Below are 27,867 nucleotides of genomic sequence, written 5' to 3' on the forward strand. Positions count from 1 at the left end.
TGAAGTGTGTCTCTTGTAAACAGCATATATATGGGTCTTGGTTTTTTATCCATTCAGTCAATGTCTTTTGGTTGGAGCATTAATCCATTTACATGTGAGGTAAATGGTATTATTGATATGTATGTTCCTATTACCATTTTCTTAATTGTTTTGGATTTTTTATTGTAGGTCTTTTCCTTTTCTTGTGTTTCCTGCCTAGAGAAGTTCCTTTAGAATTTGTTGTAAAGCTGGTTTAGTTGTGCTGAATTCTCTTAGCTTTTGCTTGTCTGTAAAGGTTTTAATTTCTCCATCAAATCTGAATGAGATCTTCGCTGGGTAGAGTAAACTTGTTGTAGGTTTTTCCCTATCATCATTTTAAATATGTCCTGCCACTCCCTTCTGGCTTGCACAGTTTCTGCTGAAAGATCAGTTGTTAACCTCATGGGGATTCTCTTTTATGTTATTTGTTGTTTTTTTCCTTGCTGCTTTTAATATTTTTTCTTTGCATTTAATATGTGATAGTTTCATTAATATCTGTCTTGGCATGTATCTCCTTGGATTTATCCTGTATGGGACTTCTGCACTTACTTGACTTGACTAATTATTTCCTTTCCCAAATTAGGGAAGTTTTCAACTAAAACCTTTTGAAATATTTTCTCAGTCCCTTTCTTTTTCTCTTTCTCTTCTGTGACCCCTATAATTCAAATGTTGTTGCATTTAATGTCCCAGAAGTATCTGAGATGGTCCTCAATTATTTTCATTCTTTTTTCTTTATTCTGCTCTGCAGTAGTTATTTCTACTATTTTATCTTACAGGTCACTTATCCATTCTTCTGCCTCAGTTTTTCTGCTATTGAGTCCTCTAGAGAATCCTTAATTTCATTTATTGTGTTGTTCATCATTATTTGTTTGCTGTTTAGTTCTTCCCGGTCCTTGTTAAAAGTTTGTTTTATTTTCTCCATTCTATTTCCAATATTTTGTAACATCTTTACTATTATTACTCTGAATCCTTTTTCAGGTAGACTGCCTATTTCCTCTTTGTTTGTTTGGTCTATTGGATTTTTACCTTGCTGCTTCGTCTGCTCTGTGCTTCTCTGTCTTCTCATTTTGCTTAACTTACTGGTTTTATGGTCTCCTTTTTGCAGGCTGCAGGTTTGCAGTTCCTGTTGTTTTAAGGGTCTGCCAGAGTGGCTAAGGTTCTTTCAGTGAGCTGTGTAGGCTTCCTTGTGGAGGGGACCAGTGCTTGCTTTCTGGTGGATGAGGTTGGATCTTGTCTTTCTGGTGGGCAAGTCTGTGTCTGGTGGTTTGTTTTGAGGTGTCTGTGACCTTATTATGATTTTAGGCAGCCATCTGCTAATGGGTGGGGTTGTGTTCCTGTCTTGCTAGTTGTTTGGCATAGGGTGTCGAGTGCTGTAGCTTGCTGGTCGCTGAGTGGAGTGGGGTCTTAGTGTTGAGATGGATATCTCTGGGAGAGCTTTCACCATTTGATATTACGTGAACCTGGGACATCCCTGGTGGACTCATGTCCTGAACTCAGCTCTCCCACCTCAGAGGCACAGGCCTGACACCCACCTGGAGCACCAAGACTGTCAGCCACAGTGCTCAGAAGTAAAGGGAGAAAAATCGAAGAAAGAAAGAAAAAAGAAAATAAAAGTTATTAAAATAAAAATAATTATTAATTTTTTTAAAAAAATTAAAAATTAACAAAAACAAAGAAAAAAAAAGTAAGAATGAAAGAAGAGAGCAACTAAACCAAAAGGCAAATCCACCAATTATAATAAGCACTAAAATGTACACTAAAAATAAAAAAAACCTGACAGACAGAACCCTAGGACAATTGGTAAAAGCAAAGCTATACAGACAAAATAACACAGAGAAGCATACACATACACACTCACAAAAAGAGAAGAAGGAAAAAACAAATGTATATCATTGCTCCCAATGTCCACTGCCTCAATTTTGGTATGATTCGTTGTCTATTCGGGTATTCCACAGATTCAGGGTACATCAAGCTGCTTGTGGAGATTTAATCCAGTGCTCCTGAGGTTGCTGGGAGAGATTTCCCTTTCTTTTCTTTTTTCACAGAGCTCCTGGTGTTCAGCTTTGGATTTGGCCCTGTGTCTCTGTGTAGGTCGCCTGAGGGCATCTGTTCTTCGCTCAGACAGGATAGGGTTAAAGTAGCAGCTGAGTAGGGGCCCTTGTTCACTCAGGCCAGGGGGAGGAAGGGGTATGGATGTGGAGCAAGCCTGCGGTGGCAGAGGCCAGTGTGACATTGCAGCAGCCTGAGGCTCCGTGGGGAAGTTGTCCCTGGGGAAGTTGTCCCTGCATCACGGGACCCTGGCAGTGCTGGGCTGCACAGGCTCCCGGGAGGGGAGGTGTGGATAGTGACCTGTACTTGCACACTGGCTTCTTGGTGGTTGCAGCGGCGGCCTTAGCATCTCGTGCCTGTCTCTGGTGGCTGCACTGATAGCCATGGTTCGCGTCTGTCTCTGGAGCTCGTTTAGGCAGTGCTCTGAATCCCCTCTCTTCGTGCCATAACCCAAAACAATGGTCTCTTGCCTTTTAGGCAGGTCCAGACTTTGTCCAAGACTACCTCTCAGCCAGCTGTGGCACATTAGCCCCCTTCAGGCTGTGTTCACGCAGACAACCCCAGTCCTCTCCCTGGGATCTGACCTCTGAAGCCGGAGGTTCAATTCCCAGCCCCCACTCACCCAGGAAGGTGAGCAATCAAGCCTCTCAGGCTGGTGAGTGCTGGTCGGCACTGATCCTTTGTGTGGGGATCTCTCTGCTTTGCCCTCCTCACCCCTGTTGCTGTGCTCTGCTCCGTGGCTCCAAAGCTTCCCCCCAGCCACCCCCTGTCTCTGCCAGTGAAGGGGATTCCTAGTGTGTGGAAACTTTTCCTCCTTCACAGCTCCCTCCCACTGGTGCAGGTCCCGTTCCTATTCTTTTGTCTCTGTTTTCTTCTTTTTTCTTTTGCCCTACCCAGATATGTGGGGGAGTTTCTTACCTTTTGGGAAGTCTGAGGTCTTCTGCCAGCATTCAGGAGGTGTTCTGTAGTAGTTGTTGCACATGTGGATGTAGTTCTGATGTATTTGTGGGAAGGAAGTTGATCTCCACGTCTTACTCTTCTGCCATCTTGAAGGTCTCCCTGCCACATTTTATTTATACATCATCAATAGAAGGACATTTTGGTTGTTTCCACTTTGGAGTTATTATGAATAAAACTGCTCTGAACATTCACATATGTATTTTTTGTGTGAATATATATCTTCAATTCTCTTGGATATATACATATGAGTAAAATTGTTGAATTATATGGTAGCTCCAACTTTAACTTTTGGAAGAATTGCCAAACATTTTCCAGAATGGCTGCTCCATTTTCTATCTCCTCAGCAATTATGAAGGTGCCGATTTTTCCACATCCTTGACACATGTTACTATTTATTCTTCTTTTGTTATAATGATTCTAGTGTACATGAAGTGGTGTTTCATGGTTTTATAGACATTTCTCTAATGAATAATTTTGAGAAATGTGCTTATTGGCCATTTGTATCTTTGGATAAATTTTTATTCAAATATTTTAGCTAGTCTTTGTTTAGATTATTTTTTATTTTATTGTTGATTTGTAATTGTTCATTTTATATTCTATATATGTGTCCTCTGTCAGACATAACATCTGCAAAAACTTTATGCCATTCTATGGGTTCTAATTTAACTTTCTTGATAGTGTCCTTTGATAGCTACTGATGGACAAAAGTTTTCAACTTATGTCTAGTCAAACTATTACTCAAGTATGAAGGGAGAAAAGAAAGGTATCTTCAGACATTTTGGTTCTGTTGATTTCAGCAAGGATGTGAACCTCAAAATCTATTCTCACAAACTTGAGAGTGAAAAAAGAAAGGAGTGTCTTAAGGAAAATTAATATTCTAATGTTAGTATTCGAAGATCTCCTTCACTGTCAGGAAAGGTAGAGAATAAACTGTTGTACACTCACAGAGTTCTTGACCTCATGGGAAAAAATAAGTAATTAGATTGTCTCTTTGCAAACAGCAAACACAGGACTGTTTCCCACATACAAAGATTTGGGCAGTCCGTATATGGTACTGGATTGTCCTCTTTCTTGTTTCTAAGAAGTTCAATTCCACTTCTGGCTTGTTATACTTGACTAAAGGAAAATTACTAAAGCAATCTGAGGATACTTCAGTCAGAACTGAGGATGGGGTGGGAGGTGGCAGGGGAAATCTGTTTATATGCATCCAGAAATGCTCACCTGCCAGGGAAACAAAAAAAAATGAGGTTCATAAACCAGCCAGGAGAAATATGATGTTAAAATTAAAATATTAAGGAACATTTTCAAAACAATATCAAGCATTTAACTTAATAAAATTCTTGAATGTATGTATGAAGAAAGAGAACCCAAAGTGACATTTATTATCAGTCTTTTCCTTGGCTTTTAGGAATTATACTTATAACAACAAGTAATGAATGGACTGAAGAAAATATCAGCCAAATAAAACCTTCCACTTATTTGTGATATAACCCATTAGACTAGAAAATCTCATTTGAAACTGTCAGCTTTCATTGTCTTAGAAGGAACACTTGCTTCAACTTAACCTCTGTTTCTTTAATTATATCAGTATGTTTGTCTTCTTCATGTCTCTTTTACTTAAAAAAATAGCTTTCATCACAAGACCAGAAAGGCTTAGGTTTCTTTAAAAGTTATACAATATTCACAGGTCGACAAAATTCAAAACTGCCCATTCAGTTTTATGTATCAGATTTAAAAAAAGGCATTGTGAGAGGAAAAAATATAATGGAGTAAGTTGGGGATACAAATAAAATATTTAACTCTTTTGATAATATATACTCACATACACAAATATATACATAGACCCACAATTTTAAATACTTTTGCATGTCTGATTGAAAAAATAGGGAAATTCTGAACAAGATATAGGACATACCAAGAAGTTTTTAGAGCAGATAGCTACCATATTCATTTGAAAGTTTAATATTTGAGTAAACAGAAAGTCATAAGGACAACTTTCTTATTACTTAGGCACATATGATATAGACATGTGTATACAGTTTTAAAGAATATTTTAGAACTTTTATTCCTTTACTTTCATTTTATCAGTTCCTCTTGGAAATATCATATACAAAACATTAGTAATGTCAGCAAAAAAGAAAGAAAGGAAGGGGGAAAAGAAGGAAGGAAAGATGAAGGAAGAGAAAAGAAACAACAAATTCTAAGACCTGTCTCAACAGAATATGACCCTATGTATTGTGATTTATGAACTCTAAATATCAGTGAAATATCCTCATTATACATTTAGTCTTCTATGGTCCTATCACTTGTTGAATTCTAAGCTTATATATCCCCTGGTGTCTTTCCAATGAAATATGTTTCTGTTTGAATAAACACTTACTAAAGACTTTTTAGTGCTAAGAATCCCATTTGTGCTGAGGAAAAAGAGATGAGTAAGAAAGAAGACCTACCTTCAGTAGTATACATACAAGTTATATTAATAGTTGCAGATGTTCTCTTACAAATAAAAATTACCTATCCAATCACAGTGATTCTGTGCTTTGTTTGTTAGGTAATAATCTTTTACTTTATTACTCATTTCTGAAAGTAAAATTTTACATCACAAAATGTGTGGCTGATCTTCAACATGGCTCCTCTGTTATTTGTGGATATCCTGTCTCTTAGATAGTCAAGAATCATAGATTATCCTTCTACGTGGTATTGTATTTGGCAATGGTGTCAAAATTTGCTGATTGAGTAGCAAGAATTTCCTTTACTACACTGTACTTTGATAAATGCTAAAGGCTAATAGAAGATCTTCTAGAACATTGATCCTTGAAACTAGAATCTGAATACTAAGTTTCCTCTTTATTGGGAAACCTTGAAAAATATACCTGTTTGATTTGAGTCACAGTATTAATTTTCTCTTTCTGAGCAATTGGTCAGTTTTTATCCCAAGAATATTGTAGATAATGTAACTAGGTTTTCCTCTGTGAATTAAATGTTATAAAGTCTAGAATTAAATTTGCAGTCTAATATAACAAACATGTATGCACTTTTTGTAGCAATCTCACATTTGCCTCTATTTTATCTTTCTTTGCTTGTTTTGCTATCTTTTTTGGCACCTAGTTTTAGTAAAATATCTCCCTCTATTTCATATAATTTTGGAATCACCTTAATTTTTCAATAGTAAGTTGAGGTATTAAGTTAAATATAAGGCTATCAGAATTAGTCTAGTTAAATACAAGAAGAGTTTTGTGACAATGTTCATTGGTTAAATTATTCCATCATTCAAGGAGCATTAAAATTGTACTACTACATACTACAATACTCATGTTAGAATAAAAAGATGAATGAGATATTGTACTGAAGGATCCTACATCTCAGTAGGGAGACCAAAAAAGTTAAAAAACAATTAAAAAGAAGTGTTATAAGTACAATAAGTAAGAGTGTTATGATCAAACTCTCTTAAGTCCAAACGCTTAGTGAGGAAAGGATTCTAAAGAGAGATGATGTCAAAACTGAACCATAGGGCTTCCTTGGTGGTGGAGTGGTTGAGAGTCCGCCTGCCGATGCAGGGGACACAGGTTCGTGCCCCGGTCCGGGAAGATTCCATTTGCCACGGAGCAGCTGGGCCCGTGAGCCCTGGCCGCTGAGCCTGCGTGTCCTGAGCCTGTGCTCCGCAACGGGAGAGGCCACAACAGTGAGAGGCCCGCGTAACGCAAAAAAAAAAAAAAAAAAAAAAAAAACCTGAACCATAATTAATAGTCAAACTGAAGAAGAAAAAATACATTTCAGGCAACAAGGTAAAATATGTAAAAACACAAATGTGAAAAGGAAGCATAGAATATTTGAGTAGCAAACCACAAAATTATTTGAAAACAAATTGGTTTCAATGATGTTGGATTATCTCATGGATATATTTTAAAATATAACAAATATCCTTTAAGTTTAAGCTGAAGTATAAGAGATGCAGGAGAATACATTATATGACCTCTACAATCCCACACTGTAATGATGTTTTAATTGGAATTTTAAATGTAATAATGAAATATTTATTTTGAGTAATTTCTCATTCATGATTGGCCTGGTATATTTGAATTTAGCTCAACTTTCAAATAATAAAGGTATAAATTCACCTTATATCTTTTTCATATTGAATAGAAAATTAATAAGATCGGACTTTTAGAGAGGGCAATTTGGTCACTCAGGTGAATCACACAGAAAGAGCTAATAACTGAGAAGGAAAAATATTAAATCAACTACAGAAAATGTACCACTTCAATTCCTATTATTTTGGTTATGACTGCTAATTTATTGCTTGCTTTTTCTTTTGTAGGTTTGTCTGGAGAGGTTATTTTACTTTATGTTTTATCTTTCTTTATATATGTCTTCAACCTGAATGATCACACTAATCTTCCATGTTTCAATTTAAAACTCACTTTAAAATCACATTTAATAGAAAATGCCTTCAGTTTTAATAATTTCCATCTCAATGTGCTGGTGGTAATGGGACACTAAAGCAATCAAAACAAAAAACTATATAGACTAATAGATATTTAAACCTACAGAGTAGTTAAGAGACTCCAGAATCTTAATTTTACAAATGAGAAAACCAAGGACCAGAAAGATTAAGTAGCTTGCTGAAGTTTATTCAACTTACTAGTAGCAAAGGTTGCTTTGGAATTCTCCACAGATTTGGGGTTTGTTTTGTTTTGTTTTGCTTTTTGCACTGATTTTCTACCCCATTCTGATTATTTGTGTATTACTATTTCTAGAATAAATCAACTTTATTTTTCACAGTAAGTATGATGAGTCTCGGGGTGAACCAGGTTTTGTGGGGCTTAAAGATGAGACTTTCCTTAAGAAAGAAAAATTTAATCACCACCTGAATACATTGTTAGAACCCCTTCCTGGACCACAGAAGGAAGGACCCTGAGCCTTAAGCTTCAACAGCCTCACTGGAATTCCTTTCTCAATGAGAATTATCAACATTTACTCTAAGGTCATATTTTGCTTTAGTAAACAAATGATGTAAATTGATTTTTTATGGTAATTACTAATGGGATTATATTACATATAAATTCAATTCACATTCAAGAGTGTATACAGATTATAATTTTATAAAAATTGTTTTCTTTTTTCATGTAATGTAGAAAAGACTATACATTGTAGCCATAAATTTACTAAGGCTTAAAATATTTTAAATGAACACATAAGTATCCAACTGAAATTCTGTGGATATGCATGCTTATGATATTTGTTAGATGATTTAATAGAATATTCCTAAATCATTAGAACCATTGTTCATATAAGTCCAGAGATTGTGAATTATTTGCTGCTACTCTAAGACCAAATATTTATTTAAAAAATGTTATATTGCCAATGTTTTGACACTAAGAACATGCTCTTATTTGTTATTTTATTAAGGGGACATTTTGAGTTTTTGGCCTGTAATCTTTAGGTATCCAGAAAAATATATTGCATTTAAATGACCTTTTTTTATGGCAATTGACCAACAGTGTAGACTCATTCTGCCTCTTTTGATGTCATTTGTGTAATACACCAAACATTTTAAGACACCAAATACTAAGGCTTGAGTGCATTAGCAATGCCAAGTACAAGGAGCTACTTGTGCCCTTAGTATTGAATTATCTATTAGTTTCATGAGATTATTTCATCATTCAGCACTACCAGGAAAACATTTAAATACAAATCCTTTGTGTATTTTTTTTTCTTTGCTTAAGACAGAGAATAGATTGTCAGATTTAATACAGAAAAAAGTGCGTTCCAAAAACATTTTACCTTTTCACAGGACATGAAACCACTGCTCAAAGAAACAATAAAGATGAAAAATGATGTCCCAGCAACTTTCTCTTCCTTGATTGTTTCAGCTAAAAGGTAGTTTTAAATGTAGAAATTCAAATAGTGTTTGGAAGTGACTTTAATGCTAAGATGGTTTTTACAATGAAAGATAATTCAATGGTCCTCAGTTAAATGATTCCTGAGAGATAGCAGGTTCAAAAGTTAATATGTGAGAAAATATTATAGCATTAATATGTTACAATCGAATGGAATGAGTTAGGCTAGTATATATATTTTTAATCAGTTAGAGTCACATTGTACTTTAAACTTTGGGATAAAAGAAGGGGCAATGCAGAAAATAACTCATACTACATTTTATGCTTGGAAGAATGGAGAAAATAAGGCAAAAATTATTTCCATTATTTTGCCAGATTGAGCTATTTAGCACTGTGTGGCTTGTGGGATCTTAGTTCCCCCACCAGGGACTGAACCCGGGCCCTCAGTAGTGAGTGCAGGGAGTTCTAACCACTGGACCGCCAGGGAATCCCCCCTATTTAACATTCTTAAAGAATGACAAAAATACAAAATAATTAACAGTTTAATGTGCTACTCAAAAAACACAATATCTTGAATTTTAAGAAGGTGGATCACTATATATATATATATATATATATATATATATATATATATATATATATATATCTGTAAGTATATATTAACGGATTAAGATATCTCCGTAAGTATACTTGTGTAACTGTATATTTGTACTCTCATGTCAAAATTTGATTAAAGGTCTCTTAATTAGACATTTTGATACATCTTGCAACCATATATATCTAAAAGTTTTATATATTTTTACCAAAAAATAGTACATTATGATTAATTCTTTTTTTTTTTTAAACATCTTTATTGGGGTATAATTGCTTTACAATGGTGTGTTAATTTCTGCTTTATAACAAAGTGAATCAGCTATACATATACATATGTTCCCATATGTCTTCCCTCTTGCGTCTCCCTCCCTCCCACTCTCCCCATCCCACCCTTCCAGGCTGTCACAAAGCACCGAGCTTATATCCCTGTGCCTTGCGGCTGCTTCCCCCCAACTATCTACCTTACTACGTTTGTTAGTGTGTATATGTCCATGACTCTCTCTCGCCCTGTCAAAACTCACCCTTCCCCCTCCCCATATCCTCAAGTCCGTTCTCCAGTAGGTCTGCGTCTTTATTCCTGTCTTACCCCTAGGTTCTTCATGACATTTTTTTCCCTTAAATTCCATATATATGTGTTAGCATACGGTATTTGTCTTTTTCTTTCTGACTTACTTCACTCTGTATGACAGACTCTAGGTCTATCCATCTCATTACAAATAGCGCAATTTCATTTCTTTTTAAGGCTGAGTAATATTCCATTGTGTATATGTGCCACATCTTCTTTATCCATTCATCCGATGATGGGCGCTTAGGTTGTTTCCATCTCCGGGCTATTGTAAATAGAGCTGCAATGAACATTTTGGTACATGACTCTTTTTGAATTTTGGTTTTCTCAGGGTATATGCCCAGTAGTGGGATTGCTGGGTCATATGGTAATTCTATTTGTAGTTTTTTAAGGAACCTCCATACTGTTCTCCATAGTGGCTGAACCATTTCACATTCCCACCAGCAGTGCAAGAGTGTCCCCTTTTCTCCACACCCTCTCCAGCATTTATTGTTTCTAGATTTTTTGATGATGGCCATTCTGACTGGTGTGAGATGATATCTCATTGTAGTTTTGATTTGCATTTATCTAATGATTAATGATGTTGAGCATTCTTTCATGTGTTTGTTGGCATTCTGTATATCTTTGGAGAAATGTCTATTTAGGTCTTCTGCCCATTTTTGGATGGGGTTGTTTGTTTTTTTGTTATTGAGCTGCATGAGCTGCTTGTAAATTTTGGAGATTAATCCTTTGTCAGTTGCTTCATTTGCAAATGTTTTCTCCCATTCTGAGGGTTGTCTTTTGGTCTTGATTACGGTTTCCTTTGCTGTGCAAAAGCTTTGAAGTTTCATTAGGTCCCATTTGTTTATTTTTGTTTTTATTTCCATTACTCTAGGAGGTGGGTCAGAAAGGATCTTGCTGTGATTTATGTCATAGAGTGTTCTTCCTATGTTTTCTTCTAAGAGTTTGATAGTTTCTGGCCTTACATTTAGGTCTTTAATCCATTTTGAGCTTATTTTTGTGTATGGTGTTAGGGAATGATCTAATCTCATACTTTTACATGTACCTGTCCAGTTTTCCCAGCACCATTTATTGAAGAGGCTGTCCTTTCTCCACTGTACATTCCTGCCTCCTTTATCAAAGATAAGGTGTCCATATGTGCGTGGGTTTATTTCTGGGCTTTCTATCCTGTTCCACTGATCTATCTTTCTGTTTTTGTGCCAGTACCATACATTATGATTAATTCTTATCCTTAGCCTGAAGGGTCCTAATTATTAGGATTCCAAGTATCTAAAAAGAATAATGCTGCATTGTTACTATTCTTTTGAGTGCTCAACAAGCTTTTCCTTTATTTGATAGAGACTCCTTTATGAAAGTTAACATTTTTATTATTTTTGCAATAGAAATATTTGCCTCACTTGTACTTTTGGAAAACCATTAGCTATTAATATTGAGTCTATTACATCATTTACAGATAAATTAAGTTCAATTTGATGTTTTATTATATTAGATGTAAACTTTCAGACTAAATTTTATTCATTCAACAAATGTACTCCCAAAGACTTTCTTGAGTGCCAGAGAGAAAATTGTGAAGAAACACTATCCTGCTTTCGTATTGCTTTGGGTTTAGCAAGGTAACAGAAAACCATTTATCTAGTAGTTGTTGACCTTTGATTCTAGGACAATTTCTCTTTGAGTTTGCTTAAATAAGGGAAATACTATATTTATAAATAAAATGTGTGCATTATTATTATAGGTACACCACACTATTGAGGTTTTTAAAACTTTTCTATAAAAAATATACTTATTTTTATGCTATCGAATTTAAAAAGAAGTAACAAATTTACTATAAAAACCTTGTCACATAATATGTATGTTTGCCCATAGCACAAAATGATGTCTGTCTCTAGGGGAATACAAATTAATTTATATATAAATGGTTTCTATAAGTATCCTAACTTTAGAATATAAATATTGGAGTTTCTTTAGTAGCTTTCTGTAGGCTTCAGTAATTGTAGGTAGCTGTAGAATGTAATTTTTGTCACCACAGACTTTCTGTGTCAATAGAAAAACAACGTGTTAAATCAAATTCTTACAAATCTGGCAGAAACAAACAAACACACACCACTTAACAAAAACACACCACTTAATTTATAAGCTAAGCAAAGTACAGCTCTTTGTAGTGGAATACAGCTAAAACTGGTTTAAACTAAACGATCAAATCCCCATATTTGGCTATACTTGAAAAAGCCTTTGACCTTGAACAGGCTACTGAACAATGTATTATAATTACAATTTATAACCTTCTATAATCATATAACATGTTGACATGAGGGCGGAAGTATTTGAAAGTATTTCTTCTTAGTCCACATATCTTAAAGGCCACTCATTTTACTAAGTGACAGAAAATTTCTATTATCAATTATGTGAAAAAATAGTATAAGATTAAAATAGATGATGTGTTTATAATAGTCCACACCTGAATCTGAACTTCTGATCAGAGTTGTTTAAATGCTAACTAATCACTCTTCTTTGCCGCCCCTTCTCCAACCCTTATTTTAGATAAGAATAATTCAAATATTAACTAGTGGGTCTCAATAAAGATTGAAGCAAAACCATATGAAAAATACATTTATTCAATATGTTGACATATTCTACAATAGGGACAATATAATTAGAACTTTTATATTTTTATGAATAAAACTTTACATTGTTGCTAATACATTATCTCATGTTAAATGTATAGATTCTCTCACTGTCAATAAAAAGACAAATGCTTTGATCTATAACTTTGGTTTTATTCTTCAAGGTTTTTATCTTTATTTAAACAATAGTAGCCATTATTTTTTCCCTAAAATACAGCCTTTTTGTTTTATCTATATGATAAAATTTTTATGTTTCATTAAGACTGTTAATTATATACAGTACAATCAAAATAAATATTGAGATCAATTTTCCTATTTTGTTTGTGACAAATATAAATAGCTGCATATTCCATAAATCAGTATGAATAAAAACATAGTGACTATTCAACATCTTAAAGCACTAACTTGATGTTGAATCGAAATAATTGCTAAACATTAGAAATAAGTGTAAAATATCAATATTTTAGGCAGAATTTATAACTAAGAATAATAAAGGGAGAACTATCAGAAAAATGGTGTAAAAAGCGATTGGACTGATACGAATCCAGACCATGTCTATGTTTGTTCTTAGACAAAGTTTTGACCTTGATCCTGTTTTTTGATCCTCGGTACATGAAATCACATTAAACTAAAAGTTACTTTTTATTTTTAAAAAAAGTGCTAATAACTCTCCCAAGAATTTTAAGTACATTTTCTCGTTTAACTCCCACAACAGCTCCTTGAGATGAGTAGTATTATTACCACTATTTTTACAGATTAGAAAACAAGAGCTCAAAGAGATGAAGCAATTGACTTACTCTTACAAAGATACTCAAAACTTTTTGCATCTAATTCCATGCCCTAACAGTGACTTTTTATTAATATTGTGCTCAGGTTATGGCTTGGAAATCACCTTCGTGTCAGTCACCTACAGTGGACCCTCCATATCCACAGGTTCTGCATCAGCAGATTCAACCAACCAAGGATTGAAAAATATGTGAAAAAAATTCTAGAAAGTTCCAAAAAGCAAAACTTGAATTTGTGTGAACAGGCAACTATTTACACAGCATTTACATCGTATTTACAGCTATTTACATAGTATTTACATTGTATTAGGTATTAGAAGCAATCTAGAGATGGTTTAAAGTATATGGGATGATGTACATAGGTTATTGCAAATACTATGCCATTTTATATAAGGAACTTGAGCATCCTCTGATTTTGGTATGAGAAGGGGCAGTCCTGGAACCAATCCCTTGCAAATACGCAGGAGAACTGTTTTCCCAGGCAATGGGTAAATTCCTAAGACTTTTTTTTTTTTTTTGCGGTACACAGGCCTCTCACTGTTGTGGCCTCTCCCGTTGCGGAGCACAGGCTCCAGACGCGCAGGCTCAGCGTCCATGGCTCACAGGCCCAGCAAGTCTGCGGCATGTGGGATCTTCCCGGACTGGGGCACGAACCCGTGTCCCCTACGTCGGCAGGCAGACTCTCAACCACTGAGCCACCAGGGAAGCCCCAAGAAATAATATATATTTTAAGCTTAAGTGATTTTGTAGGATTGCATGAAAAATATTCCTAGTAACTTATTCCATTTTGTTCTACCTGTGGTCAACATTTTAAAAACATATTTGTATTAATCCATTTATATTTTACATCATAATTATATATATAGATTCATATAGAAGGTATTGTATATATTGTATACTATATACATTTATAATATTGGGGAAATTTCCACAAGGTCTTTCTCCTCTTTCTCTCTCTCTATATATATAGAAAGAGAGAGCGAAAGAGAGAGAGAGAGAGAGAGAGAGAGAGAGAAAGATGTATTTAATATACATCTCTCTCTATATATATGTGATTTTGTAGGATTGCAAAAATCTACATATATATGTGTATATATATATAGAGAGAGAGAAGGAAAGAGAGAGAGATGTATTTAATATCTTTGGGAAAATTTTATGGAGTAATGTGTATAAAACATATATAATTTTACTTATCTATTTCCCCATTCCCATTATGAAAGTTATTTTTGCTTACTTCTTTGCACAGAACAACTGTAAAATATTCATTTTTATGAACTATTACTTGGTGATTCATTGCTTCTGAAGTAAAACTATTTGATGGCAGTGGAAATGTCATCCTAATAATTAGTTATAAATATTTACTAGGTGCTACTATTTCCTTGATGATGACTTTAATAAATGATTTAAGAAAGAAAATCAAAAATAAGTTATGTCCAGAAGGTCATATGCATATTGTGAAGCCATTGATGATTTAGATATATTTTGTGACTTCCATAACATAATAATTAACAATATTATAGTAATTTATTCAACATAATGATTAAGTCAAAAGAAATTTAAATGCATTACTATTCATTTAAAACTAAATATTCTCCACCTAGGCAAAAGGAAATCTGATATTTCACAGGCTTGTGCTTCTTAAATTATGTAATTAATGGTAAATATGTAAACAGTAAAGCAATACTAAAAATTAGTTCCATGATTTCATTATTTTGCATAATTACAACATGTATTCTCTATAAATAGGAAGGACTGAGAGTTTAGAATAAATTTAGCAATATTTTGAATGGATAATATTAATGAGGATAGAGAAAAAGGATAATTTCTTTCTCAGGAGAACAAATTAAGATTCTGATTATATTAATACAGAAATAATAAAACAAATATTTTGGGGTAAATTATGTAAGCAATAAGTTTTTCTTTTAAGTAAAAATATTTGGGGGAATGAGCTGTACAAATGACCATTCTCAAGATTACTCTCTATATTCAAAGGTCTTAATGTCCATCGTATTTATTTGTGCTCTAAAACCCACATGGATAATGTTCAGCTTTAACTGTGCTATCTTACTTGAAAATTAAGAATGGTTTTCTACTTTCATTGAACTATCTTAAAGAAAAATTACATAAAAATTCTAATATTTTACTGCAGAATTTTCAAAAGGAATAAATGTGCAAGAGCTAGATTTTAACATATATAAATTATTATATGTATGGAAAAGAACATTTTGGTAACAGTAAACATCAAAAAGATATTTAAAATTTTTTATTAGAAGTAATCATGCAATTATTTGGCTTGAGACACAAAAAATAACATTAAATATTTCCATTGCTTCTATTAGATTATTATTTTCTTAATGCAGGTTTAATATTGTTACTGAAAAATATTTTTGCATTGTTAATCTTGTTTTACTGTATTTGCAAAGATATTTTTAGAAAGCATGAAGAAATTGAAAGTATCATTTTGAAATTATTCTGGCCTAATTATTCACTCTGTTTAATAGGATCCTTCTGCAAGGGAAAAATCACACAATCCTGGGTATACAGTACTTGCTCAACTGTTAAGTTATAAGTAGAGATGTTTGGGATATGAATTTAAGTTTTGAGGCTGATGATACACCTTACAACTACTCCGTCATCCCGCTTGCAGTTCTTAATGTCTCAGCTTTAATGACTTATACTAAGGGAGACCATAGTGTCCATTCTATTTATATAACAACTAAAATTATTAAGAGCTTGTTATTTGCTGAGCACCGCAAATAGTTGAGGTATGTACTCCTGGGGAATGAGGGTACTGAGATACAAGAAATTTAAGGTATTTTTTTCCAGTATCACATAGCTGGTAGAAATAGACTGAGATTTGAGCCCAGGCAATTACACTCCAATGGCAGAGCTGCCAACACTCTTCTGCCTTTTTTACTGCCCCTGGCCCTGATATTCTCATCCAAAATACCTTGATTACTTAAAGAATATTAATATATAAAATCGTTCAATTATGTCTGTGTTCCTATTTTCTATATTCCATATTAGAATGTAAGCTCTATTTTATCTCCAGCAGCAGATATGGATACATTCTAATATTTTTTTTATAGAAAGTTAATAGATTAATTGCTTATCTAAATCTTTCTTTACTTATTGTAAGAAATATTTACTAGTTCTTATACCTCAATGACTATATTTTGTTTTCTCTCATAATCACAATTTTTAATTATAAAATATTTCAAATTTTTGTAAAGGATAGATCATAATACTTTCACTAAGTATTGTTAAATTTCCCTCCAAAGTGGTATTCCTAAATGACAATTTCATGATAAAAATATAAGTTCCCAATATTCTTAACAGTGTTTGATATTGAAACACTTTTAAATTAAAACATAATTAAAGTATGGTTGTCAAAAACTTTCTCTCAAACATGTTTTATTTTTATATCCTGATTATTCTGATTACCACTTATATCAAACATATATGCTTACAGGACTTTTATATATCCTTTTCTATAAGTTTCCTTTTATATCTCCTAAGACTTGAATATGAGGGTAATAATAGCAATTACAATAGCTTACAAAAGTTGAATGGCAATAATGTATCAGATTCTGTTCTAAGTGCTTTATATACATTAATGCATATAATCCTTACCACAACACAATAAAATCATTATTATAACTATTCTCACTTTAGAGATGAGAAAATTGCAATATAGAGAGATTAAGAAATTTACCTATGTAAGTGGGAGAGCTTGAAGAAAATCTTAAAAACACATGTATAAACCAAGGCCAAAATATTAATGACAGATTAATATATTTGATTATATTATTTTATTAAATTTGTGCACTAAAAATAAAGTTAGACGTCTTAAACATACACATTGAATTTCTGGCCTTGAAAGAGTATCTAGTGTCTGTGTAAGCTTTCTAGCCATGTACAACTGTGAATGATGAATAAAATACATATATCAAATTCTTGAAGACATCAGAGATAAACCAAGGCAGCCAGGACTTGAGAAGCAGATATCAAAACTAGAGACAATACTAATTTCTATCAGAAATGAAATGGACCTATAAAAGTTGCTTATTCATACAATGTAATGGTATATGCAACGGAAAATAATAAATGATTGCCTCACCTAACAACCTGAATCAATGTCATAGACATAACTTGAAAGGAGGAAGACACAATGTCTAAGTTTGAGCTGCTATAACAGAATGCCATAGACTGAGCATAAACAACAGAAATTTATTTCTCACAGTCTGGAGGTTGGGAAATCCAAGATCAAGGTGCTGGCAGATTCTGTGTTTGGTGAGAGCCTGCTCTTGGTTCACAGACAGCCATCTCACATGGCAAAAGGAGTGAGGGAGCTCTCGGGGGTCTCTTTCAGAAGGGTACTAATTCCATTCATGAGGGCCTCTCCCTCATGATCTCATCACCCTTACCAAAGGGCCCACCTCTTAATACCTCACATTAGAGGTTAGGATTTCAGCATGTGAATTTTGAGGGGACATGAACTTTCAGTCTTTGACACACAAAAAAAGAATATATTAAATGTGTTAATTTGTAAATTTAAAATAGGGGGAAAAAACTTACTATAGGTGGAAAGAAATCAGAAAAATTATTACCTTTTAATGGAGGTTAGTGACTGGAAGTTGGTATTCTGGTATGGAAACAATGTAGATGATGAGTGTGTGTTGTTGTTCGTGTGAAAAAATATCTTATAAATTTTGTATTTTGTATATGTTATACTTTATGAGTAAATGATTTTTATGAAATCAAATAACCTCAAAAAAATTTTAAAATAAGTCACAAATCAAATATATTTTAGAGTTATGACTGAATAAGTAGTTACCAGAATGGATTAAAACTTGTACAGTACTGGTCCAGAACCTACTTTCAAAGTCAGCAGTAACTTTTGTCTCTCCAGATCCAATAGAAATTTGTAGTTGGCTAGAAATATGCAGGTAAATAATTGACCCATCCTCCTGGAATCACTCTTCTTGCTTAGTTTCCAGATACCAAAAGTTTCTGGAAAACCCTCCAACCTATCTGACCATTTCCTTTCTGTCTCCTTTGTTCTTTCTTCTTGTATTGATTTGGAATTGATATTGGAAACACTCTAAGTAAGGTCTTTTGTGAGTAATGTACTTAATCCATTTTAGCTAAATATTCATTGACGAATATATATAAGCTCAGTGAGGGTAAGGACTTTGTCTTGTTCACCTATGTGTTCTTGGCATTGTGTCTTTGGTGGTAAGAAAAATTCCTGACACATAATAGACATTCAATAAATAACAGTTAAATGAATGAATGAATTAATTAAAAAGCATCATTTTACTTTCACATCAGTGTTGAGACATAATTCTCCATGGATCTTTCATATTTCTGCACAGCTTTTGAACAAAGCAGTGACCGCCTCTCCCCCAAATTATTAACAGAAATACTAGGAAGATAAAGATAGTTCCTATCTCCAAAGAGAAAGTCAGGCATACTTAAAAGCATGAAGATAATGTCTCCTTCTGGAGTAATGGGCATGTAAGTTTATTGCCCATTATAAATTAACTTACTTTCAACTTACAACTTTCAACTTTACTTACAACCCATTGCATGTACAGGTTTCACCTGATGCTTTTCAAAGCAAAAATTTTATTAGACAAACTTAAACAGACAAGAAAGACTTTATTCAAGGTTATTGCAAGAAGGAAGAAAGGTCAGAATTGAGGCTAAATTCACCTCTAGTAAAACAAAGGTGGGAGAGCTTTTGAGACCTGGAGTGAGTGGGGGAATCATAGGCAATCTATGTTTGCTAATTGACCTTACCTGAAGGTAAAGTAAACTTTCTACATTCCAGACAAGAGGTAGACTTACAACTTGAAGCAAGGTGACAGATGAAGTTAAGCCCTTACTCTCCCACAGAAACTGGGAGATAAGGATGCTATCTTTCTTGAAGATTATATTCCCAGGTCCTTGAGAAAAAGCATCTGTGGCTGTAACACTGGCAAGAGGTTTTTTAATAAGATTTACATCTCAAAGGGACAGAGAACTTATAATTTTCAATTACAAGTTGTTCAAAGTAAATTCTCTAAGGAAAGTGAGGTCAGGACTCTAGAGGCAGGAGAATCCTGTCTAAAGTTTGGTCAAGCTGAAGGAAATGTTAAAGCCCTCTTGGCATCACCCTGTGGGAATTGGGGCTTGAAGAACCAGTCAAAAAAATTGGTGATTCTCTGACTATTGCTGTTGCTATGAGTAATAACTACCTTTTCTCTTTGACTCAGGAGTCATGTGTCTTCTCTCAATATACATACATTTGTGGCAGTTTACCTTGTCAGCTAGCAAATAGGATAAGATCACAGATGCTTCAGAGTTCTTAACAATCTGACATTAGATTTTGAACTTTGGGGAAAATTCACCAGAATTTCCCTACACTGAATGAGACTGAATGAGATCACTTCAATCAATATTAACATAATATGTAAATACTTAGCAACTGTTTAAGATCTAAGAAAACCCATCTAATGAAGAAGTGAATTGACTGGAAAAACAGTATATAAAAGTTGTATATATTGTACCATTGATGACTCATAATTAATTTAATTGCTAGTTTTTAATGATTTCAGTTTATAAGAGGCATCATATTTTCTAAGCTTTAGATAAGTTTATTATGAAGTGATGGGGAGACAAAACACAGAGAACCCTAACCTCAAATTCAAACTGATAATGTTACATTGTTTAATGCAGCATTGCTTAAAGCAATAAAGTACTTTAAACAACAGTGTAGAAATAATCTTCAAAATGTGAGGCACAAGATGCATCACCTCTGATTTTTAGATTTTGCTACTTCACATGGTCATAAATAAGGAAATGTATTATCTTTCATAAAGCATTTAGGTCATAATATTTAGTTGGATTCCATTTTTTTCACTTGAATGAAAAAATTCAATTAATAGTGAAGAGTTTCTACCTCATTGCAATTGGTTTTTTTTTTAATTTTATTTTATTTATTCTTTTTATACAGCAGGTTCTTATTAGTTATCTATTTTATACATATTAGTATATATGTGTCAATTCCAATCTCCTAGTTCATCCCAACACCAACACCAATTCCCCCTTCCCCCCTTGGTATCTGTACATTTGTTCTCTACAACTGCATTTCTATTTCTGCCTTGCAAACCAGTTCATCTGTACCATTTTTCTAGATTTCACATATATGCTTTAATATACAATATTTATTTTCCTCTTTCTGACTTACTTAACTCTGTATGACAGTCTCTAGGGCCAACCACATCTCTGCAAATGACCCAATTTCATTTCTTTTTATGGCTGAGTAATATCCTATTCTATATATGTACCTCATCTTCTTTACCCATTTGTATGTCGATGGGCATTTAGGGTGTTTCATGGCTTGGCTATTGTAAATAGTGTTGAAATGAACATTGGGGTGCATGTGTCTCTTTGAATTATGGCTTTCTCTGGATATATGTCCAGTAGTGGGATTGCTGGGTCATATGATAATTCTATTTTTAGTATTTTAAGGAACGTGCACACTATTCTCCACAGTGGCTGTATCAATACACATTCCCACCAACAGTGCAAGAGGGTTCCCTTTTCTCCACACCCTCTCCAACATTTGTTGTTTATAGATTTTCTGATGATGCCCATTCTGAACGGTGTGATATAATACCTCATTGTACTTTTGATTTGCCTTTCTCTATAATTAGTGATGTTGAGCAGATTTTCATGTTCCTCTTGGCCATCTGTATGTCTTCCTTGGAGCAATGTCTATTTAGTTCTGCCCATTTTTTGATTGGGTTGTTTAATTTTTTAATATTGAGCTGCATGAGCTGTTTATATATTTTGGAGATTAACCCTTTGTCCATTGATTTGTTTGCAAATATTTTCTCCCATTCTGAGGGTTGTCATTTTGTTTTGTTTATATTTTCCTTTGCTGTGCAAAAGCTTTTAAATTTTATTTCCATTACTCTAGGAGGTGGGTCAAAAAAGATCTTGCTGTAATTTTTGTCAAAGAGTGTTCTTCCTGTGTTTTCCTCTAAGAGTTTTATAGTGTCCACTCTTACATTTAGGTTGTTAATCCATTTTGAGTTTATTTTTGTGTATGGTGTTAGGGAGTGTTCTAATTTCTTTCTTTTACATGTAGCTGTCCAGTTTTCCCAGCAACACTTATTGAAGAGACTGTCTTTTCTCCATTGGATATCCTTGCCTCCTTTGTCATAGATTAGTTAACCAGAAGTGCATGGGTTTATCTCTGGGCTTTCTATCATTTTCCATTGATCTATATTTCTCTTTTTGGGCCAGTACCATATTGTCTTGATTACTGTAGCTTTGTAGTGTAGTCTGAAGTTAGGGAGTGTGATTCCTCCAGCTCCTAATTTTTTCCCTCAAGATTGCCTTGGCTATTTGGGGTCTTTTGTGCCTCCATACAAATTTTAAGATATTTTGCACTTGTTCTGTAAAAAATGCCATTGGTAATTTGATAGGAATTGCATTGAATCTGTAGATTGCTTTGGATAGTATAGTCATTTTCACAAAATTGATTCTTCCAATCCAAGAACATGGTATATCTCTCCATCCGTTTGTGTCATCTTTGATTTCTTTCATCAGTGTCTTATAGATTTCTGAGTACAGGTCTTTTACCTCCTTAGGTAGGTTTATTCCTAGGTATTTTATTCTTTGTGTTGCAAGGGTGAATGGGATTGTTTCCTTAATTTCTTTTTGATCTTTAGCTGTTAGTGTATAGGAATGCGAAAGATTTCTGTGCATTAATTTTGTATCCTGCTACTTTACCAAATTCATTGATTAGCTCTAGTAGCTTTCTGGTGGCATCTTTAGGATTATCTATGTATAGTATCATGTCATCTGCAAACAGTGAGAGTTTTACTTCCTTTCCAATTTGTATTCCTTTAATTTTTTTGTCTTCTCTAATTGCCGTGACTAGAACTTTCAAAACTATGTTGAATAAGAGTGGCGAGAGCGGATATCCTTGTCTTCTTCCTCATCTTTGAGGAAATGTTTTTGGTTTTTCACCATTGAGAATGATGTTTGCTGTGGGTTTGTTTTATATGACTTTTATTCTGTTGAAGTATTTTCTTTCTTTGCCCATTTCTGGGGAGTTTTTATCATAAGTGGTGTTCAATTTTGTCAAAAGCTTTTTCTGCATCTATTGAGGTGATCATATGGATTTTATTCTTTAATTTGTTAACATAGTGTATCACATTGATTGATTTGTGTATATTGAAGAATCCTTGCATCCCTGTGATAAATCCCACTTGATCATGGTGTATGATCCTTTTAATGTGCTGTTGGATTCTGTCTGCTATTATTTTGTTGAGGATTTTTGCAGCTATATTCATCAGAGATATTGGTCTGTAATTTTCTTTTTGTAGTATCTTTGTCTGATGTTGGTATCAGTGTGATGGTGGCCTTGTAGAATGAGCTTGGGAGTGTTCTTTCCTCTGCAATATTTTGGAAGAGTTTGAGAAGCATGGGTGTTAGCTCTCCTCTAAATATTTTATAGAATTCACTTGTGAAGCCATCTGGTCCTGAACTTTTTTTGTTGGAAGATTTTTAATCACAGTTTCAATTTCATTACTTGTGATTGGTATGCTCATATTTTCTACTTCTTCCTGGTCCAGTCTTGGAAAGTTATACCTTTCTAAGAATTTGTCCATTTCTTCCAGGTTGTCCATTTTATTGGCATAGAGTTGCTTTTAGTAGTCTCTTAGGATGCTTTGTATTTCTGCAGTGTCCATTGTAACCTTCTCCTTTTTCATTTCTAATTTTATTGATTTGAGTCCTCTCCCTCTTTTTCTTGATGAGTTTGGCTAAAAGTTTATCAATTTTGTTTATCTTCTCAAAGAACCAGGTTTTAGTTTTATTGATATTTGCTATTGTTTTTTAAATTTCTATTTCATTTATTTATGCTCCGATCTTTATGATTTCTTTCCTTGTACTAACTTTGGGTTTTGCTTGTTCTTTCTCTAGTTCCTTTAGATGTAATGTTAGATTGTTAATTTGAGATTATTCTTGTTTCTTGAGGTAGGATTATATTGTTGTAAACATCCCTCTTAAACTGCCTTTGCTGCATCCCATAGGTTTTGGGTAGTCATATTCTCATTGTCATTTGTTTCTAGGTATTTTTTTTTTTTTATTTTTGATTTCTACAGTGATTTCTTGGTTATTTAGTAACATATTGTTTAGCCTCCATGTATTTGTGTTTTTTCCTTTTTTTCCCCTGTAATTTATTTCTAATCTCATAACATTGTGGTTGCAAATGATGCTTGATATGATTTCAATTTTCTTAAATTTACTGAGGCTTGATTTATGACCCAAGATGTCATTGTTCCATGTGCACTTGAGAAGAAAGTGTAATCTGCTGTTTTCAAATGGAATGTTCTATAAATATCAATTAAATCTATTTGGTCTATTGTGTCATTTAAAGCTTGTGTTTCCTTGTTAATTTTCTGACTGGTTGATCTGTCCATTGGTGAAAGGAAGGTTTTAAAGTCCCACACGATTACTGTGTTACTGTCAATTTCCTCTTTTATAGCTGTTAGCATTTGCCTTATACATTGACGTTCTCCTATGTTGGGTGCATACATATTTATAGTTATTATATCTTCTTCAGTTGATCCCTGGATCATTATGTAGTGTCCTTCCTTGTCTTTGGTAACATTCTTTATTTTAAAGTCTATTTTATCTGATATGTGTAGTGCTATTCAAGCTTTCTTTTGATTTCCATTTGCATAGAATATCTTTTTTCATCCCCTCACTTTCAGTCTGTATGTGTCCCTAGGTCTGAAGTGGGTCTCTTGTAGACAGCATATATATGGGTTTTGTTTTTGTATCCATTCAACAAGCCTGTTTCTTTTGGTTGGAGCATTTAATTCATTCACGTCATTCACAGTTGAGGTAATTATTGATATATATGTTCCCATTACCATTTTCTTAATTGTTTTGGGTTTGTTTTTGTAGGTCCTTTTCTTCCCTTGTGTTTCCCACTTGGAAAAATTCCTTCATCATTTGTTGTAGAGCTGGTCTGGTGGTGCTGAATTCTCTTAGTTTTTCCTTGTCTTAAAGCTTTTGATTTCTCCGTCAAATCTGAATGAGGTCCTTGCTGGGTAGAGTAATCTTGGTTGTAGGTTCTTCCCTTTCATCACTTTAAATATTTCATGCCACTCCCTTCTGGCTTATAGAGTTTCTTCTGAGAAGTCAGCTGTTATGAGAGTTCCCTTGTATGTTATTTGTCATTTTTCCCTTGTTAGTTTTAATAATTTTTCTTTGTCTTTAATTTTTGTCAATTTGATTACTATGTGTCTTAGCGTGTTTCTCCTTGGGTTTATCCTGCCTGGACTTTTGTGGCTCTTTCCTTCCCTATGTTAGGGAAGTTTTCAACTCTAATCTCTTCAAATACTTCCTTTGACCCTTTCTCTTTCTCTTCTCCTTCTGGGACCCCTATAATGCAAATATTGGTACATTTAATGTTGTCTCAGAGGTCTCTTAGGCTGTCTTCATTGGTTTTCATTCTTTTTTCTTCATTCTGTTACACAGCAGTGAATTCCACCATTCTGTCTTCCAGATCACTTACCCATTCTTCTGCCTCAGTTATTCTGCTATTGATTCCTTCTAGTGTATTTTTCATTTCAGTTATTGTATTGTTTATCTCTGTTTGTTTGTTCTTTAACTCTTCTAGGTCTTTGTTAAACATTTCTTGCATCTTCTTGATCTTTTCCTCCATTTTTTTTTTCTGGGGTCCTGGATCATCTTCACTATCATTATTCTGAATTCTTTTTCTGAAAGGTTGCCTATCTCCACTTCATTTATTTGTTTTTTGGGGTTTTATCTTGTTGCTTCATCTGGTACCTAGTCCTCTGCCTTTTCATTTTGTCTTTCTGTGAATGTGGTTTTTGTTCCACAGGCTGCAGGTTTGTAGCTCTTCTTGCTTCTGCTGTTTGCCCTCTGGTGGATGAGGTTATCTAAGAGGCTTGTGCAAGCTTCCTGATAGGAGAGACTGGTGGTGGGTAGAGTTGGGTGTTGCTCTGGTGGGCAGAGCTCAGTAAAACTTTAATCCACTTGTCTGCTGATGGGTGGGGCTGAGTTCCCTCCATGTTGTTTTTTTGGCCTGAGGCCACCCAGCACTGGTGCCTACAGGCTTTTTGGCAGGGTTAGTGGTTGACTCCAGTAGAGCTCACACCAAAGAATACTTCCCAGAACTTCTGTTGCCAGTGTCCTAGTCCCCACGGTGAGCCACAGCCACCCCCTGACTCTGCAGGAGACCCTCTAACACTAGGAGGTAGGTCTGTTTCAGTCTCCTATGGGGTCACTACCCCTTCCTCTTGGGTCCTGATGTGCACACTACTTTGTGTGTGCCCTCCAAGAGTGGAGTCTCTGTTTCCCCCAGTACTGTTGAAGCCCTGCAGTCAAATCCTGCTAGCTTTCAAAATCTGACTCTCTGTGAATTCCTCCTCCTGTTGCCAGATTCCCAAGTTGGGAAGCCTGACATGTGCCTCAGAACCTTCACTACAGTGTGTGGACTTCTGTGGTATAATTGTTCTCCAGTTTGTGAGTCACCAACCCAGGAATTTTGAGATTTGATTTTATTGCGATTGCACCCCTCCTTCTGTCTCAGTGTGGCTTTTCCTTTGTCTTTGGATGTAGGGTATCTTTTTTGGTGAGTTCCAGTGACTTCCTGTCAATGATTGTTCAGCAGTTAGCTGTGATTCCGGTGCTCTCACAAGAGGGAGTTGCAAATGTTTCTTAACTGCTAGAACCTATTCTGAATGGCATCATAAGTTTTACTATTAATTTGATTTTAGAACCTCACTGTGGAATAAATCCATTTGGTTTTCATTTCTCCCATGTTTCAGGTGTGACGGTACTAGAAGGCCCTATCTATGCCGTGGGAGGCCATGATGGCTGGAGCTATCTGAACACAGTGGAGAGGTGGGATCCTCAGAGTCAGCAGTGGACATTTGTAGCTAGTATGTCAATTGCCCGAAGCACAGTTGGTGTGGCAGCATTGAATGGCAAGTGAGTAGACTTTCCTTTTTTATTTGAAAAAGAAACTTTTTGAGTGAATATTGTTTTAAAAATAACATTTAGTAAACTGTTTTGATAAAATATTTAAATCTTTGGTTTTTGATTTTTTTTTAAGTTTAGTCTTCATGGATCATTGATAGATCAAGACTGCATATTTTTCTGATTGTCCCTTCTTATAAAATAAAAACCAAAACTTCTTTACAATAACTGTTTTTTTTAAGTATCACATATATTTCATGAGAATTATGTGAACTAAAGATCTGCATATTTATATCCTTTCTGGTAAAATAGTCTGATGAGCCTGCAAAAGACTACTAAAAATTTGGTACTTAATATATTTTTTTGCATGATTGTATGTCTCTTCACTTTTCTCCTTTTCCATTCCTATCACCCTAAATGGGGAATTTTCAAACACAATACTGTTGATATTTTGAGTCAGATAAATCTTTGTTTGGTGCAGGGCTCTGTCCTGTGCATTGTACAGTGTTTAGCAGCAGACTGGCTTTTATCTACTAGATACCAACTGCAACACCCTGCCCAAGGTGGTAATCAAAAAAGCCTCCAGACATTGCCTAATATACCCTCTGGGATGGCAAAATACACTCCCTCTCACTGCCATGAGAAACTCTGCCCTAAAAAAGCTAATAACACCCCTGGTTTGAACAACAGCAAAAGCTTCCAATCTGTTTACTTCTCTTTCCCCTAAAGTCCATTTGCTAAAGCTGCCACGGCTGCTTAACAAATGCAAGTAATATTTCAGTCCTCTTCAAGAACTTCTCTTTACAATTAGAACACAATGCCTATCTTTACCTAAAGGGACCTACTGGATCTTATTTCTGCCTATTCTACATTTTTTCTCTGTACGTCAGCCAAATTGCCCTTTTATCTTTGCTTCAAATATAGCAGCTCTAACCAAACTCAGTCCCTTTGAATGTGCTCTTTTCTTTGTCTGAGATGCTGTTCCTACCCACCACCACGTGCTTGGGTTTTTCTCATTTTTCAGATTTCATCTCAAAATTTGTCCACAAAGAAAGTTATTTACTATTAATCCTATTAAATTAAACCACTCTGCACACTATCCCAAACTGCTTACTGTTCTTAAAATTACATACATTACTGTTTTCTCTTTTCACTAGATATACATGTTTAATGAATGTTGGGCTTCAATTTTCATTTAGGTTTATTTGATGCCTAAAATTATATTCTTAGTGTCATGTATACTTCCTGAGAATTCACTTAGGATTTTTCCTGGAAATAAATGTTTACATATTAATTAGGGAAAATGTTATATCTATACATTTGAAATCTTTTCATCTGAAAATGTGATCTTACTTTTATCTCTTAAAATTAGTCGCTATGTATTTTAGTGGTTTTAATTTAGGTATAGGTTTAGT

The 27,867-nt window shown here is 34.4% G+C and overlaps 1 protein-coding gene across 2 annotated transcripts in view; it reads left to right on the plus strand.

Annotated features, from left to right (window-relative positions):
• Positions 1-27,867, plus strand: part of KLHL1 (kelch like family member 1) — a 372,807-nt gene that overhangs the window by 310,130 nt on the left and 34,810 nt on the right. For both annotated transcript variants that reach the window (XM_065895878.1, XM_065895879.1), the window contains one exon: positions 26,302-26,464. In XM_065895878.1, the coding sequence (XP_065751950.1) occupies positions 26,302-26,464 (163 nt within the window). The remainder of the gene's footprint in view (positions 1-26,301; positions 26,465-27,867) is intronic.

Source organism: Phocoena phocoena, chromosome 18 (assembly GCF_963924675.1).
Source record: "Phocoena phocoena chromosome 18, mPhoPho1.1, whole genome shotgun sequence".
Taxonomy (NCBI): Eukaryota; Metazoa; Chordata; class Mammalia; order Artiodactyla; family Phocoenidae; genus Phocoena; species Phocoena phocoena.